The 18,652-nt window shown below is 44.0% G+C and overlaps 1 protein-coding gene across 1 annotated transcript in view; it reads right to left on the reverse strand.

The window, feature by feature from the left end:
• The window catches only part of LPCAT1 (lysophosphatidylcholine acyltransferase 1), a 143,962-nt gene that overhangs the window by 42,683 nt on the left and 82,627 nt on the right, over window positions 1-18,652 (reverse strand). The window contains exon 3 of the mRNA XM_063451852.1: window positions 3,635-3,849. Within this exon, the coding sequence (XP_063307922.1) occupies window positions 3,635-3,849 (215 nt within the window). The remainder of the gene's footprint in view (window positions 1-3,634; window positions 3,850-18,652) is intronic.

Raw genomic sequence — 18,652 nt, forward strand, 5'->3', positions numbered from 1 at the left:
CTAGTAAAGACTGCAGTTCAGTTTTTGCACACTTGTTTCCCTTAAAAAAAAAAAAAAAGAAAAAAAAGAAAAGAATCCACCGATTGTGTGATCCTGACGACTTTCTCCCGCGGGAAGCTAGCATGTAGCGCTACAGAATCTAGCTGGATTCCTAGGAAAACCAAATTGGTGGTAAGCCCTACTGTCTTCTCCTGAGAGAGTGGTACCACTAGTGTAGCAAAAAGTGCCCTTGTTTTGTTACTGCTGGTGGGTGTTGTGTGTGGGGCTTCTATTGTGAGAAAGTCGTCCAGATAGTGGATCACGGATGGACAATCGCATATGTTGAGAGGGAGCCAACCTAGTGTGTCTGCAAATACGTCAAACAGTGTCGGACTGCTTTTTGATCCGAATGTCAGTCATGTGGCAAAGTAGTATTCCCCCCCCCCCCCCCCACTTATTGCCGTGCCCGTGCCATAGGGATGGGTGTATAGGTAAGAGCTTGAAGGCGTTTGAGATGTCCGTTTTGCCTAGCCACGCACCTGCCCCAGCTCTTAATATGGCATATACACCCTGTTTCAAATTATTATGCATATTCTATTTAAGTGTCACAAAGATTAAAGATTTTGTTTTTCAGTTTAACTCATGGATGGCATTGTGTTTTAGGGCTTTTTTGATCACTGAAAACAATCTCGGACACCTGTGATAATTAGATTGCCAGGTGAGCCCAATTTAAAGAAAAACTACTAAAGGAGGGTGTTCCACATTATTAAGCAGAGCACCATTTTCATGCAATATGGGGAAGAAAAAGGATCTCTCTGCTGCCAAAAAGAGTGAAATAGTTCAATGCCTTGGACGAGGTATGAAAACATTAGATATTTCACAAAAACTTAAGCGTGATCATCACACTATTAAGAGATGTGTGGCTGATTCAGAGCACAGACGGGTTTGTGCAGATAAAGGCATATTGAGGAGGATTTCTGCCAGATCCACGCATCGGATCAAGAGAGCAGCTGCTAAAATACCATTACATAGCAGCATACAGATATTTGAAGCTGCTGGTGCCTCTGGAGTCCCACGGACATCAAGGTGTATAGTCCTCCAGAGTCTTGCAACTGTATATAAACCTTCTATTTGGCCACCACTAACCAATGCTCACAAGCAGAAACAGCTGCATTGGGCAGAAAAATACATGAAGACTAATTTTCAAACAGTCCTGTTCACTGATGAGTGCCGTGCAACTCTGGATGGTCCAGATGGATGGAGTAGTGGATGGTTGGTGGACGGCAACCCTGTTCCAACAAGGCTGCAACGTCGGCAAGGCGGTGGTGGAGTCATGTTTTGGGCCGGAATCATGTGAAGAGAGCTGGTCGGCCCCTTTAGGGTCCCCGAAGGTGTAAAGATGACCTCTGCAAAGTATGTGGAGTTCCTGACTGACCACTTTCTTCCCTGGTACAGAAGGAAGAACTATGCTTTCCGTAATAAAATCATCTTCATGCATGACAACCATCTCATGCTGCAAAGAATTATATATTAAAAAAATGGTTCTTTGTTGATGCATACTCATACCCAGAATCCCTTGCAGTAAGGAGAGCACTGTTAAAGTGAGATTTCTGAGGGAAAAGCAAGTCTTATGGCTTCACTGGTGTGTGTATTTCTGTTTAGCAACGTATTAACTATACACAAATTGTTTGTGTGTATGTGTATGTATATACACACACACATATATACATATAGACACACACACTGTGATTATGCACTGCATCTGGGGTGAGTCCAATTTCCCTTTATTTGTATGTGTGTATATATATGGTTATATTGCATTATTTCATTTATATTGATCCTGATGAAAGTCCTTGTATAGGACTGAAACGTTGATTCTTATATTATCCAATAAAGACCGGATTTTATAAAAGACCGTGAGTGCTACTAACAATACTTACTATATACACTGCTCAAAAAAACTAAAGGGAACACTTAAACAACACAATGTAACTCCAAGTCAATCACACTTCTGTGAAATCAAACTGTCCACTTAGGAAGCAACACTGAGTGACAATCAATTCCACATGCTGTTGTGCAAATAGGATAGACAACAGGTGGAAATTATAGGCAATTAGCAAGACACCCCCAATAAAGGAGTGGTTCTGCAGGTGGTGACCACAGACCACTTCTCAGTTCCTATGCTGCCTGGCTGATGTTTTGGTCACTTTTGAATGCTGGCGGTGCTTTCACTCTAGTGGTAGCATGAGACGGAGTCTACAACCCACACAAGTGGCTCAGGTAGTGCAGCTCATCCAGGATGGCACATCAATGCGAGCTGTGGCAAGAAGGTTTGCTGTGTCTGTCAGCGTAGTGTCCAGAGCATGGAGGTGCTATCAGGAGAGAGTCCAGTACATAAGGAGATGTGAAGAAGGCTGTAGGAGGGCAACGACCCAGCAGCATGACCGCTACCTCCGCCTTTGTGCAAGGAGGAACAGGAGGAGCACTGCCAGAACCCTGCAAAATGACCTCCAGCAGGCCACAAATGTGCATGTATCTGCTCAAACGGTCAGAAACAGACTCCATGAGGGTGGTATGAGGGCCCGACATCCACAGGTGGGGGTTGTGCTTACAGCCCAACACTGTGCAGGACGTTTGGCATTTGCCAAAAACACCAAGATTGGTAAATTCGCCACTGACGCCCTGTGCTCTTCACAGATGAAAGCAGATTCACACTGAGCACATGTGACAGACGTGGCAGAGTCTGGAGACGCAGTGGAGAACGTTCTGCTGCCTACAACATCCTCCAGCATGACCGGTTTGGCAGTGGGTCAGTAATGGTGTGGGGTGGCATTTCTTTGGGGGCCCGCACAGCCCTCCATGTGCTCGCCAGAGGTAGCCTGACTGCCATTAGGTACAGAGATGAGATCCTCAGACCCCTTGTGAGACCATATGCTGGTGCAGTTGGCCCTGGGTTCCTCCTAATGCAAGACAATGCTAGACATCATGTGGGAGTGTGTTAGCAGTTCCTGCAAGACGAAGGCATTGATGCTATGGACTGGCCCGCCCGTTCCCCAGACCTGAATCCAATTGAGCACATCATGTCTCGCTCCATCCACCAATGTCACGTTGCACCACAGACTGTCCAGGAGTTAGCAGATGCTTTAGTCCGGGTCTGGGAGGAGATCCCTCAGGAGACCATCCGCCACCTCATCAGGAGCATGCACAGGCGTTGTAGGGAGGTCATACAGGTACGTGGAGGCCACAAACACTACTGAGCCTCATTTTGACTTGTTTTAAGGACATTACATCAAAGTTGGATTAGCCTGTAGTGTGTTTTTCCACTTTAATTTTGAGTGTGACTTTAAATACAGACCTCCGTGGGTTGAAAAATTTGATTTCCATTTTTTAATTTTTGTGTGATTTTGTTGTCAGCACATTCAACTATGTAAAGAACAAAGTATTTCAGAAGAATATTTCATTCATTCAGATCTAGGATGTTATTTTTGTGGTCCCTTTATTTTGAGCAGTGTATAATACTAATATATATATATATACACACACACACACACACACACACACACACACACACACACACACACACACACACACACACACACACACACACACAGAAGGTAAAGGTTTCATACAAATTAAGTTTAGGATCTTTACTTACTTCCCCACACAGGAATGTCCTTGCTTTCAGCCTTCATTACAATAGAAGCCATTGTCATGGTTACTGGAATGGCATCAAAATACGAAGAGTGTGGAGCCAGGGTCAGTATTGGAGCTTCTGCTGGCAAAGCCTGCTGGCCTTTCACTGTCACCCAATGAAAGCCCCCAGCAAACCACATCGTCCTCATGATTACTTTTAAAGCTATGTCCAGAAACCTAAAATAAAAAAAAAAAAATAGCAATTATTAAATTAAAGAAATCCATACTACCGAACTGCATAAAATGAACCATAAATAAAGAATAATAATAAAAAAAGAAATCCATAAAGACTTTAAGCATTGAGGTGGGCCCCATCAGTTACACAACTAGTTAGTTGTTTAGCCATATCACTACAAATAAAATTTAAAAATAAATCCCTACACCAATAGAATAGCTTTTTGTGTTGTCAACATGTATAAATGGCACATGAATTGAAGAAACAAAAATACAATACCTTTATGGATCTTAAAAATCAAAAACAGTGACCTACAAGGTTTTGCAGTATGCATCTCTCCACACCACTTGTGCACACACATTATTCAGAGTGAATGGTGTTAGCTGTATTTACCAATATTTCGGCTTTTGTTTTGTAGCCAGTATATAACTATTTCACAGCTATTTGCTGCTGTTCTGTTCCTGACATATTGCTAGCAACTATAGTTGAGAAAAAAAAACTATTTACCGCCAGTACGCAAATTAAAAAGTAGTATACAAGTAAAGGAGTTAAAGGGTGCTATAACCCATAACTTAAGTCTGCATCGGTGTAGCATGTCATTTGGGGGTAAGCAGCTTCAATATTTGTCCTTGTTACAAGTGGAGGAAAACAATTTTCAGGCATACCTACGTTAAACCTACTTGGTAGTGATTTTGGCCAGTGTAACCTATAAACTACTTACCTAAAGGTGAATTTCAGCATGATCATTGGCTGATGAATAATTATTAAATCAAGTTTATCTCAACGAAGCAAAGTTTGATGCATAACTCATCTAAATCAACATAACCCAAAAAGTATATGGAACCTGTAGGATCTAGCTGTCAATTTCTGCCACACAAGAGAAATTGTAACAGTTGTCACAAAGTTATAGACACCTGTAATAAGTGGAACTGTATCCCTAACAGCACAAATGCAACATTTATCCAGACATTAGTCTAAGAATGAGGAGGAGATAGTTAATTCACCCTAATGCCCCTAGTGCAGGGGTTCCCAATTAATTTATATATATATATATATATATATATATATATATATATATATATATATATATAAATATAATCTGACACACAGTGTGTATGTGTGTGTATGTATGCATCTGTGTTTGTATGTGCCAGTGTGTATGAATCTGACACACAGATACACATACACTGGGAGATCATGGCACACAGACACACATTGACACACAGTGTGTATCTGTATCTGTGTGTCAAGGTGTGTATATCTGTGTGTTGTATGCGCCGGTGTGTGTATCTGTGTGTGTGTGCAAATATGTATCTGACACACAGATACACACACACACACAGGCACATAGTGGCACACAAACACTGACACACAGATACACACACCTCTTGACTCACAAATACACACACACTCAGATACACACAGTGACATATAAACACACTTACACCACAGATACACACTGGTACATACACACATATACTCTTTGACAGACACACATACACTCACGGACACACACATTCTTTTACAGACACACATACAAACACATACATACACTCACACATTCACTCTCACTGACAAACACACATATACTCTTTGACAGACACACAAACTCCCTAACAGACACACGTACAATTTTTTTATTTTTACATTTTACACCACCCAGCCCGCCTACCTTTAGGAGTGCTGACATGGAGTCCCTGGGGTCCAGTGGGGCTGCTGGCGAGCGGTCCCTGGGGTTCAGTGGGGATGCTGGGTGGCTGGTATGGAGTCCCTGGTGTTCAGGGAGGCTGCTGAGTGGCTGGCGGCGAGGGACCAGTAATCTCCCTGCTCAGCTCCCTCTCATGCCTCTTAGTGATGTCGAAGTGACATCATATTCCAGCTCCAGCATCACTGCTGAGCGCGTGAGGTAGCTGAGCAGGGAGATCACTGCTCACTCGCCGCCCACGGGCATTTTATTTTGAAAAATATTGGTGGAGCCCCAATTAGGATTCCGCAGAACACACCAATTGGGAAACGCTGCCCTAGTGTAATAAATAACTAAACAAAGGTTCATGATTTTTAGGATTAATGGGTTGCTTCTTTTAAATTGGGGTGTCTGTACACTTTTCCTCCTTCCTTCCCCCCCCCCCCCCCCCCCGATTATCGGTACCGGCTCTAAAAAAAATCAATATCGGTCGATCCCTACTAGGAGTTACTACCCAATCATTCTTTAAATCACCTGACACACTACCTTATTTGAATTGATGCATAACCCATAACTACCTGGAGCCGCTGGCATCATCATTCCATTCAACGGTAAATGCTGCAAAGATTTTAACATTTAATAAGGATCTTCAGCCACCGCACCGTATCCCCCTCTGTGTTTCCACAATAGTGATGGATGTCATTGACAGTGTCCATTACTATTTCAGGCTATCGCAGCCACTCATTGCTGGCATGATTTGGTGTTACTAAGTAAGAGTAAAATCTCTGCTTTTGACATACCGTACTTTCAGTGGAGGCTGGTGTGCCAACCTCTTTATGGCAGAATGGGCGTCTCAAGCCATTCTGGGTGGGCATGATTGGCAGGCAAACCTGGTCACATATTTTAGATACATAGATTTGTTTTTTATTTGGGATGGTACTGAATATTCTCTTAACCAGTTTTTACAATATTTAAATCGGAACAACAGTGGTATTATTTTAACCTGGGAATACAGTCATTCTCTCATTATTTTTTTAGATTTAGATATTTTTATTCAGAACAATACAATAAACACAAAGACCTGAACACATGATTGACATGTTCAGTTGCCACTATAAACCTTGGCTTCATGGCATACCCAAAAGTCAGTTCCTCTGTCTTCGAAGGAACTGCTCTCTTACTCAGGACTTTGAATCACAATCTCAAATGTTATTAAATACATTTTCCCAAAAAAGTTACCCCAGGAACACTCTAGATCAGGGCTTCCCAAACTTTTATGGGCAGAGACCCACTTTTCAAAATGGTAATTTTTCGAGACCCACTTGCTTTTAATGCATATCTTAAAAAGTGAACACCATGACAATCAGCTTTAGAGGCATACAAATGGCACACCATAGCAATCCGCTTTAGATGCACATAATTGGCACACCATGACAATTACTTTCAGAGGTATAAAACTGGCACACCATGGCAAACCACTTTAGAGGCATACAATTGGCACACTATCCGCTTTAGATGCATTCAATTGGCACACCGTGGCAATCAGCTTTACAGGCATACAATTGGAACATTATGTCAGCTTTAGATGCATAAAATTGGCACACTATAGCAATCAGTTTTAGATGCATACAATTGGCATAACATGGCAGTTTTAGAGGCATAATTCTGGGATATCATGGCAGTTTTAGAGGCAGAAACTTTGCAAATCATGACAATCAGTTTTAGAGACATACAACTGCTTACTCTCAGAATCAGAAGTGCTGTGTCCTGCTCTTTCATCCAGGCACCTCACATTGATTATCCCGGTGGTGGAACTAAAGTAGAGAGTGCTCTGGTGCAAATATGTTTTCTGGGCCCCCCTCTAGTGCAAGTGTGGCCAAAAGGTAGATCTCCATATGTCGGAGAACTTCAACAATGCTATACCAGATGGGGATCTACCATATTCTTATCATTGAAGGGTTATATTTGTGAGCAGTGGTTGAGCTTTTGAATGTAAGCATGTTTTTGTATTAAGTATATGTGTGCATGTATGGGTGTATTTGTATGTACTGTTGCCATTGGAATGTAGTGGTGTACTTGTTTGTAATGTGTGCGTCTGAATGCATGGGTGTTTGTATGTAGTGTCGGACTTGAAATGCAGGTGTGCTTTTTGAGTGTTGGTGTTTGAATGAAGGGGTGTTTGTAGATAGTTTTAGTGTCTTAATGCCGGGCTGTGTTTGTATGTAATGTTTGCGTTTGCAGTACGTGTGTAGTGGATGCAGTGTGTGTGTGTGTGTGTGTGTGTGTTTGAATGTAAGCATGTTTTTTGTATGGAGTATGTGTGAAGTGTATACACATATACACACACATAAACAGACACTCATGTACACAGATACACACTGACAGACAAATACACACACTGACTCAAAAGGACACACAGATACACATAGACGCAGAGACAGGAGGTGAGTGTGAGTGTGTGGGAGAGGTGAGGGTGACAGTGTGGGAGGGAGTGTGTGCTGGTAACAGTGTGAGGGCAAAGTGAGAAAGGGTTACAGTGGGCGGCAGGAGAAAGGGTTACAGTTGGCGGGCTGGGGGAGAAGGGGTGGGCGGGGGGGGGGAAAGGGTTACAGTGTGGGGGGGCAGGGGGAGAAAAGGCTACAGTGTGGGGGGCAGGGGGAGAAAAGGCTACAGTGGTGGGGGCAAGGGGAGAAAAGGCTACAGTGTGGGGGGCAGGGGAGAAAAGGCTACAGTGTGGGGGGCAGGGGGAGAAAAGGCTACAGTGTGGGGGGCAGGGGGAGAAAAGGCTACAGTGTGGGGGGCAGGGGGAGAAAAGGCTACAGTGTGGGGGGCAGGGGGAGAAAAGGCTACAGTGTGGGGGGCAGGGGGAGAAAAGGCTACAGTGTGGGGGCCAGGGGGAGAAAAGGCTACAGTGTGGGGGCCAGGGGGAGAAAAGGCTACAGTGTGGGGGCCAGGGGAGAAAAGGCTACAGTGTGGGGGCCAGGGGGAGAAAAGGCTACAGTGTGGGGAGGGGGGCCGGGAGTGAAGGGGTTACATGGGCGGGGAGGGCAGGGGCTACATTGGGGAGGGCAGGGAGTGAAGGGGTTACAGTATGGGGAGGGGGCAGGGAGTGAAGGGGTTACAGTGTGGGGAGGGCAGGGAGTGAAGGGGTTACAGTGTGGGGAGGGCAGGGAGTTAAGGGGTTCCAGTGTGGGGAGGGCAGGGAGTGAAGGGGTTACATGGGGGAGGATATTTAGAGACCTGAGCGGGGATTTACTGAAGGGCAAGCTACTGACTTTCTCTAAGCTTTTGTCTGTTCTCGGAGTTCTCATATTCTGTTTTTGCAGCATGTTTTAATCGTTTCTAAGGGGGGCAAGCAACATAAATGGTGGCTTTAACACTATAGGGACAGGAATACAGGTTTGTGTTCCTGGCCCTATAGTGTTCCTTTAAGCTACAGTTGTTTTGGAGAGTATGGTTTCCCTTTAAGTAGGATTCCGGCATCTAGTCCTCAAAACAGTCAATTATATTGCTTTCTTCTCAGTTCATACAATGTATACATAGGATTAAAGTGTCACTGTCACAGTCACAGTCTGAGGACTCTGCATAATTTGCAAAGAACCCCGATGGTGACATCGCCGCTGGGGGTCTGGTGGCATTAAGAGGGAGGTGGCACTGAACGGGGAGTTTTACTTACCTGAACCTGTCCCTTATGGACTCCGCCATCCTCCTTCGGCAGATCTGCTTCAGTGCCAGGAGCAGACATCACTGCTGTACTCTCGCGCATGCACAAGAGTACATCATTGAGGTCTATGGACGATAACAGAGTCAATTTCATGTAGCAGTCCCTGGTGACAGCTGTCGCTCAGGGTCTAAGAAAAGTCCCTACTTTGTCTTATGTTTTTAGCTAGAAATAGGTTATAAAAAAGAAAAAAAAAACGGCATGAGGAAAGAAAGAGAAGAGAAAGTGATTGGGGAAAAAGTACGGCATGACAGTGTTGTATTAATCATTTCCAAATGTTTTTTGTATAGACTGCTATAATGTGTGAGCAGCATACAGGAAGGAGAGATTTGCTTGTTCTACATGCAATAACTTGTCTGCTGCACTCATGTCTGACTGTAAAGGTGTGAAATTAATGATAGAATATTCAATATATTTAATGCATAGTCAGAGTATACCATCAACCCCCAGTGATGAATAGACTCATAGGTATGTGCATGTGGCTGAACAGCATTTTTGTACAAATGCCCATCCCTAAAAAGAATAGTGCTGCAGAGCCACAGATTTTTCTTTCATATGCATAGTTACCTCCACAGCACTCTGGACAGTAAATGTTTAATAGGGAACATAGAAGTATTGTTTTGAGAGAAGTGACCGTTCCATTGCAAAACAATGATTTTTTTTGTTGTTGATTTTTTTTTTTACATTTACTCTTTCATTCTTTTGAAAGTACTAGACATATTGGAGATTATATAGTATCTCTAATTATTCTAAGTAGTAGGTCTGTCTCCATTGATTTACCAAATTGTGTACACTTTTAAAAGGACACTCCAATTATAAGTTATGCTTGTTGCATAGGTTATAATGCAAGGAGGTCCATGTCGCATTTCATGCAGTTTATAAATGCAGGGTTTTGCAGTTATTATCCTGCTACCCTTCATATAGATATTAAAATAGGAAGCTATACTTTCACCTTTACAAATAAATGAGGATGTTGTATATCTTGCACGCCATTTAAGTTCCTACCTTCTCCAACCAGCTCTAGGAGGGTGCCCAATCTGTGGTTGTATGCTACTTCACTACCGCAAATGTATGTCCGGGTATTTATCTAGAAGCAGTGGCGGCTCTCTGATTAGGCGATTTAGGCAGCCACCTTTATCACCTTCGGGCATGACCGAGGGCCCGACACTGGGAGGGGGCCCGGCGGCTTGTCCTCTATAAAGTCTGCGCCAGGAGAGCCCATTGCTGCCAGTCTGAAGCTCCACCGGGCGAGATCTCGCAAGACTTACCACGTGGTCTGCATCTCTGCACCCGGCGGGCCACCAAGGAAATTATTTTAAAAATAAAGGGAATTTGAAGGAACAGCCTCCCCACACCACGACACCCCCCCCCCCTCCTTCCCACCACATCACTCCCTCCCCGTCACCCCCTCTGGCACCCTTCAACCACACCAAAACTCGCTCTGCCACACTCATCCCATCACATTTAACCCCCCTAAATCCTGTTACACTCACCTTCTTTCGAATTATCAGACTTATCATATATTACCCTGCCACTCTAAACCACATTAACCCCTCCAATCTTGCCACACTCATCCCCAATCCTGTCACTCACCCTGTCACATTAACCCCCCCCTTAATCCTGTCGCTCACTGCCCCGTCACTCTCCCTCCTCCAACCATGTCACACTCACCCCAACCCTATGATACTTACCTCCCCTATCATGCCACACTCATCCTGTCCCTTTAACCCCTTAAGGACACAACTTCAGAAAAAAAAGGGAATCATGACGAAATATTTCCGTCATGTGTCCTAAAGGGGTTAATTCTGTTACTTACCTCCCCTTGTTCTGTCACACTCCCTCCATCAACCATGCCACTTTCACCCCAACCCTGTGATACAACCCTCAACAATGCCACGTTCACAATGTCACATTAACGCCTCCATTAGCCCTGTCATATTCTCCTCCAACCATGTCACACTCACCCTCCCTTATTCGGTGTCACTTTACCTTGGCATTGCCCATACCACCCTCACATTGCAGCCATAGACACAAACATACTAATACATGCACACATATACACACTCTGCATGCAGAATGTGTGTGTGTGTGTATATATGTATGTATGGTGATCCTTGTTTGTAGTTAGCACGGCCCTCTTTGTTACAAACATGCACAGTCATTTAAAATAACTTAAATTCAGGCATTGTATTGATAAATCCACGGCAACACAACTAAAGAAATAATAATGTAACCGGTTTCCCTTTAAACAAAAACCTAGCTCGTCTGAGCGCCGACTGACTTTCAGTTGTCCCTCTCTATCAAGGGTTAAACAATAACGTACCATAGGTTTCACCAACCTTATTAGATACAACACTCTGCACTCCAGCGCTCAGTCACCTTGACTGCTCTCTTCCTGCACTCCCAGTGCTCCAAGCCATCCTTAAAGGGAAACTCCAGTGCCAGGAAAACTATCCGTTTTCCTGGCGCTGGAGGGTCCCTATCCCTCCCACCCACCAATCCCCGGTTACTGAAGGGGTGAAAACCCCTTCAGTCACTTACCTGAGGCAGCGGCGATGTCCCTCGCCACTGTCTCCTCCTCCGCGACGCTTCTCCCTGTTCTTCAGTCGGCCGGTGGGCGAGACTGATACAGCCCATCGGCCGAGGAGACCTAATGCGCATGCGCGGCAATGCCGCGCATGTGCATTACGTCTCCCCATAGGAAAGCATTGAAAAATAATTTCAATGCTTTCCTATGGGGAAATGAGCGACGCTGGAGGTCCTCACACAGCGTGAGGACGTCCAGCGACGCACTAGCACAGGTTTCCTGTGCTATAGAGCAGGAAGTTCCCTCTAGTGGCTGTCTAATAGACAGCCACTAGAGGTGGAGTTAACCCTGCAAGGTAATTATTGCAGTTTATAAAAAACTGCAATAATTACACTTGCAGGGTTAGGAGTAGTGGGAGTTGGCACCCAGATCACTCCAATGAGCAGAAGTGGTCTGGGTGCCTGGAGTGTCCCTTTAACTGCTTTCATTTGGCACTCCCAGTGCTCCAAGCCAGCCTTGACTCTTGTCTCTCTCACAGGAGAGAACAGAGTCTCTTCTACCTGCTTTCAGGGAGGAAGACAGCAATCCCCTTTTCCTGCCTAGCAGGAAGGGTTTTTTTCCCACTGCTGTAGCTGATTATCTGCAGCTGAGCAGTGGGTTGGAGACCGTTCAAAACTCTGGCCTGGGCCTTATTTCTCCCAGTTGTATGCAAACTGAGGAGTGGAGCATTGGCCCACCCTGCTCTCCAAATGCTCCATCCCAGGGGCCGTAACTAAACTTTGGTTTGTGTTGCCTACAACACATACTCCCCCTGGGGTTAAATGTTATAGGCCTCTCTGCCTTCACTTTATCACAGTAGGGTAGTTAATCAGTCAGCAAGCCAGTTCTGCAAAGGTCTTGTTCTTCCTTCCCACCCCCTACCATATTAATTCATTATTCCTTTTTGCAAAATGTCACAAGAATCTATTCCCATCGATGACCTACCATTGGATGAAGTACCCAGCATGCCAGCCAGGCCTGGGTCCCCAGAAGTATCCCTTACCCCCTCGTCCCTGAGATCATGGACTATCCCAAAAATTGCAGCAGAGCTAAGATTCAGGGGCATCCCTTTCCAGCCATTGCCAGAAAGGCAGAGCTGTATAGACTATTGACAGCCCAGGCCAGCGACCCTAGGCCTGGCTCTAGCTCACAAGGGCCCTCTACCTGCACCTCCGAAGCTACGCAGGAAACCTTGACAGTCATACTGACCAACCTCCAGACACTGAATAATAGACGGTTAAAGGTGGAATCAGCCATTGCCACCCCAGGTGACCTACCAGGCCCTTCAGGTCCTCCCCTGGTAATACCTAACCTGCCGAGTTGGCCCATTCGCAGTATTCCCTTTCTCATCCTGGTGTACAAACCCCATCAGGGTAGCTGTGCACAAATACTCTGATAGATAAATATTGATAATTGACCTCTCGTCACCTCATTCTTCGCACATCCCCAGCATAAACTCTTTCAAACCCGCCCAGGAGTTTTCATTAGAAAACGCCAAAATTGACGACGCTATGCAAGCCATCATCTTAGCAGGCAGCAAGGCATGGCTAATGCCTTCAAGCTTTTACCCATTCACCCCTCACTATGGCACTTGCACAGTGTTAAATGGCGGGATATGTACTATTTTTCTACCCGGCTCACTTTTGGGTCTAGGAGTAGCCCTAAGCTTTTTGACATAGTCGCGGAAACACTCTGCTGGCTGCTCCTCAACATAGTCAGGTGTCCGTCTGTGATTCACTATTTATATGATTTTTTTTGTTGGTAGAACCCGGCTCCCACTCACCTAGACGCATTTACAGCACTACAGCCCTCTTCACTTCCCTAGGGGTGCCCCTGTCACCAAGCAAAACACTCAGGCCCTCCACAAAGCTAGTCTTTTTCGGCATCATTTTGACACAGTCATTTCAAGCCAGTTACCACAAGAGAAATTGACTCGCATTAGAGACTAAATCAGTTTGTTCCTGCGAAGTGATACGTGCACCAGAAAGGGACTCCAGTCCTTATTGGGGTCCCTTAACTTTGCGATGCGGATCATTCCACAGGGCAGATCATTAGTCTCTAGGCTACAGTGTCTACTCCATGGGGTGCCAGACGCCTGCCCAGATTCCCTGTTCATAACCCCGCTATCAGAGCTTTCCCCTACAATTTACACAGACGCAGCAGCACACACTGGTTTGCGGCTATTTTTGGCAACCACTGGTTTAGGGATAATTGGCCCACTGAAATGAATGCCTTGCCGGCCTTTAGAGAAATTTCCTCCTTGTTAGAGATTTACCCCACCGTGGTGGCTGCTCATACATGGGGTCATCTTTGGACCGACAAGGCAGTCAAATGCTGCTCTGACAATTCAACAGCCTGCGAAATTATAAACAAAGGGGGCCTCCTCTGTAACCAACAGGAGGTTGGTACGCAAACTGACTTGGCTAGCAGCAACCGCTCAGTTTCACCTTGTCTGCGAACAAATTCCTGGTATTCGTAACACAGCTGCTGACTCTCTTCCCCACTCTCCATTTCAGGTGTTCTTCCAGGCACTCCCTACTGCCCACCACCTACCATCCAGGATACCACCTTTTCACAAGTTACTAATGGACTGACCGAGCTACTATGCCACACTCAAGCACTACGCACTCTCACCCAACACCACTACCGCTTACGCTAGGGCACTGACCATTTTCAACAAGTTCGCTGCTGAGTTTCACTTACAAGGAGATTTCTCTATAAAAACCATGGTGGCTTTTGCCTCCTTCTGTCACCTACACCTTATCTTACAACACCGTTAAGCTTTACTTCGCAGGGGTACAACACCACGTTCTCACCAACTTTCCTAGCATCATACTCAATTAAGAACATTCTTAAAGGTATTCATAAAGTAACAGTCCCCCCGCAACTGGCAGACTGCCCATCGATGGACCTATCTTTAGACTACTCAGCGACCTACTAGACAAATCCCCTTTCGATCATACAAACTCTGTTATCAAGGCCGCCACTTTTATCATTTTCTATGGCTTTATAAGACCTAGGGAGTTTACTGTTGTACGCCAGGTAGATACCACTTCAAGTCTAAAGCGGTCTCACTTAAAAAAAAGTAGATGACCACTATGTCCTTTCATTACTTTTTACTAAGACAAACCACACCAATCATCCCACTACTATTCCTCTCTTCCCTACCGGGCATGCCTGGTGCCCAGTCAAAGTGCTCAACACTTTCCTAGAATCTCACCACACACCCCACTTTTATTACTCCAAGGGCACCCGCTCACCACAGCCAAGTTCACGCCTCATGTCAGAACTCTGCTGTCAAGGTTAGGCTACAACCCGACTTCCTTCTCCGGTCACTCCTTCCGTATAGGCGCTGCATCATCAGCATCTAGCTCAAACACACCAGTCCACATCATCAAGAGACTGGGCCGCTGGAAATCCTCAATTTACAATACTTATATACCACGACCGGAAAAAGAACTACAACAACCAGCAATAAAGTGTGTTTCTTTTGCCCTCTTTTATTACAGGCCTACTTGTTTGTTGGTTTCGGCACACCTCAACCAACTATGTATCTTCTTATACAATTATAACCTATTAAATTCCGAGCACGTACACACACTATATATATATATATATATATATATATATATATATATATATATATATATATATATATTTATTAATTATATACACATATATATATTAATTATATACACATACACACACTATATATATATATATATATATATATATATATATATATATATATATATATATATATATATTAATTATATACACACACACATATATATATATTAATTATATACACATACACACATATATATATATATTAATTATATACACACACACACACATATATATATTTGTGTACGGGATTATGGAAGGGGCGCACATTAAACGGTGTGTAATTTTAATATATGAGAGTCGGTTGAGGTGTGCCGAAACCGACGTGAGGTTAGGCCTGCAAAAGAGGGCCCACCCAGGTATAATGATATATGAAGAGGGTGTGGTAGGAGGGAATTTCCGAAATCGTCGCAGACAGGTGAGTAAGGGGATTTGCTGGGTTTAAATAGCCATAAAATCCCTCCCACAATTTCAGGCATACGCCTTCTATATATACATATATACACACACACACACACACACACACACACACACAATAACAGAGAGTGCATGTATTAGTAGCTCTGTGTCTATGGCTGCAATGTAAGAGTGGTATGGGCAATCCAAAGTTAAAGTGAAACAATACATATAAGGGATTATAGAATATGTGGGGAAAAAGTCTATGAGACGGTTTTCTTATCTGTAACTATTATTTGGTGAATTATTTTTTAAAAGCTTTTTCCCCAATAATCCATTCACAACGACACTTATGTATGCACAACTGCCAGGATATGCATCCATACCCCACAATCGTGTATAAACGATTAGCATAATTGCACATTATATTTGCTTATTGCAAATTAATTTTGTTTGCAAATTATGCCATAACTAGCTCTCTGTATTCAGCGGTGCAAGCCCGCTCTTCAATATAACTACAGCTCCTTATACACACACAATCCAACCCCTATTTTTTTCACTTTGACTGTTAGTGGGGGCCTCATGTTTGAGTTCCACCTAAGGCCTCACAAAGTCTAGAGCTGCACCAGTCTAGAAGTAATGTTTTATTTGACAGTTTTAATATATAACTCTGTGCTCAAAATTTCATTAGTAGACCTGTAGTTTAGACCTGGTGAGAAGAAATTCACCTTTTGTCAAGTGTAACATGGACCCTCTAGGCTTGCAATGGCTTAATGTAAATGCTCCAATAAAAAAAACCTCTCAGTTTAAATTGAACATAACATACAACTAACAAAGGTGTTAGAGTAGCTTTCCCCCAACTCTCTTTTATCCACATCTTCAGCCAGTCCGTCTCACTCACAGACATAGAAGTACTCTACCATTGGTTTAAAAACATCCTTTATGTCCCCACCAGTGGCTGCTTACTATAACTGAAACAAAGTCCACATACCATGGAGATGCTGTAAAATACTATTGGACCTGTCAGTGTTGCTTTCCATGGTCATTGGGTGGGGGCTCGATCTCAGGATTAGGGGACTGCCCTCCTCCCACTCACAATCAGCATGTGAGACCCCTGTGCTCCCCACATTCCATTAATGGGCAGCCAGAGTGGGCTCCGAAATATACATATACATGCCTTTGTCCCCCCAACTCCAACTCCCACTCATGAGCGGCAAGAGGGGGCTCTAATATGTAACAGAGGGACAAACTAAACCGTCTAACCAGGCCCGACCATAAGCAGCAGGTGAAATATTAATGGTTTCCCCACACTTTGGGCAGTTTCTCTGCCACAGTAAACATACTGTTGAGATTCTCAGAAAATCCCACTGACCTGCCAAGGTGAAAGCTTTGTTTACTTTCAGTCATTAATCAACATGCAGGAATCTTGCTGAGCAGACTGCATGGTTTTTAGAAATCACAAAAAGCAGTCAGGCGGAAACTTTAAAATTGCTTTGCTATTTGAAAATTTTCAAAAAAAAAATTCTCATGGGCAACTGATGAACAGTATGTTTGCGTAATCTGTCGGAGGAATAAGCTACTGAGCTTCATTTACTAAATGGTGACAACGAGAAGAGCGGTAATTGCAAATATATCTAGTGAAGCCTGTTCACCAGCATTAAAATGAGACTATATAGAAAAATATTCAACATCTTGGCAAATGCTGTGCTTGTATATATTTGCAAGGAATGGCTGAGATGCTGGCCTGTTAATGGAACTCTTTAACGTTAGGAATATATATCTATGTATGTATAAATGTGTGTTCCTCTAGTCTACAGTGACATGTTTGGGATGGCTGAGGTCACTTTTTTGTGTCATCGGAAGTGTACCAGAGTACACTGGCAAGCAGGGCCGGACTGGGAAAAAAACTTGGTGTGTTTTGACATCGTCCCCTCTCAAAGTGAGAAAGTTGGTTCAATGCTCTTCTAGGGCAAACCATGCGCAGAGCTCTGCTGAAGAGCTCTAGCATGAGAAAAAGGACCTGTATTTGTTCTGCACAGTGCAAGCAAATTTAATAACATGCTTGTGCTGTGTTTGCTTCAAACCGGTCTCTGTTTTCATAAATGCTATACCAGGAGACAAAAATACCAGTTAAGAGTATTGTGCGTGTATTTGGAGCCTGCTTGAAGGATTGCAGGTCTATAGAGTGAGCTGGTTGTGGTGTGGTATTGTGTAAATAGGTTGGTTTCTGTCGTGTTTGTTGTGTAATGTAATGTATGTGTGTCTAGGTGCAGTAGTGAGTTTGTGCATAGGTGATTTAGTGTGTGTAGGGGTTGTAGGGAGAGTGTGTGCGCATAGGGAATCCAGAGTGTGTATTTCAGGGATGGTGTGTGTGTGTGTGTGTGTGTATAGGAGATCTAGTGAGTGTGTGTATAGAGGATTTAGAGTGTATATAAGGAGCTAGTGTGTGTATGTGTGTACATGATCCAGAGTTAGGTAAGGGATTTAGTGTGTGTCTAGAATGTAATGTGTTTAAGGTTGCAGTGTGTGTATGTGAGGGTTTCTGTAGTATATATACACGTTTGAAAGTATGTAAAGTTAAGTAAGAGCTCGCGGCCAGACCCCAATAGGCCCGCCGGGCTTGTAATGAGCCCTGCGGTCCTGGTCTGTATTATGGCAATGTAAGTTGCCATAATACAGACATTGACTCGAGTATAAGACGAGTAAATGTGCCGAAAAACCCATTTTATACTCTAGTACAGGGGTAGGCAACCTTTTAGCAGCACTGTGCTGATATAGGATTGTGATGTCCCGTAGCATGCCGATCCTATT

This window comes from Pelobates fuscus, chromosome 4 (assembly GCF_036172605.1).
Source record: "Pelobates fuscus isolate aPelFus1 chromosome 4, aPelFus1.pri, whole genome shotgun sequence".
In the NCBI taxonomy this organism is placed as follows: Eukaryota; Metazoa; Chordata; class Amphibia; order Anura; family Pelobatidae; genus Pelobates; species Pelobates fuscus.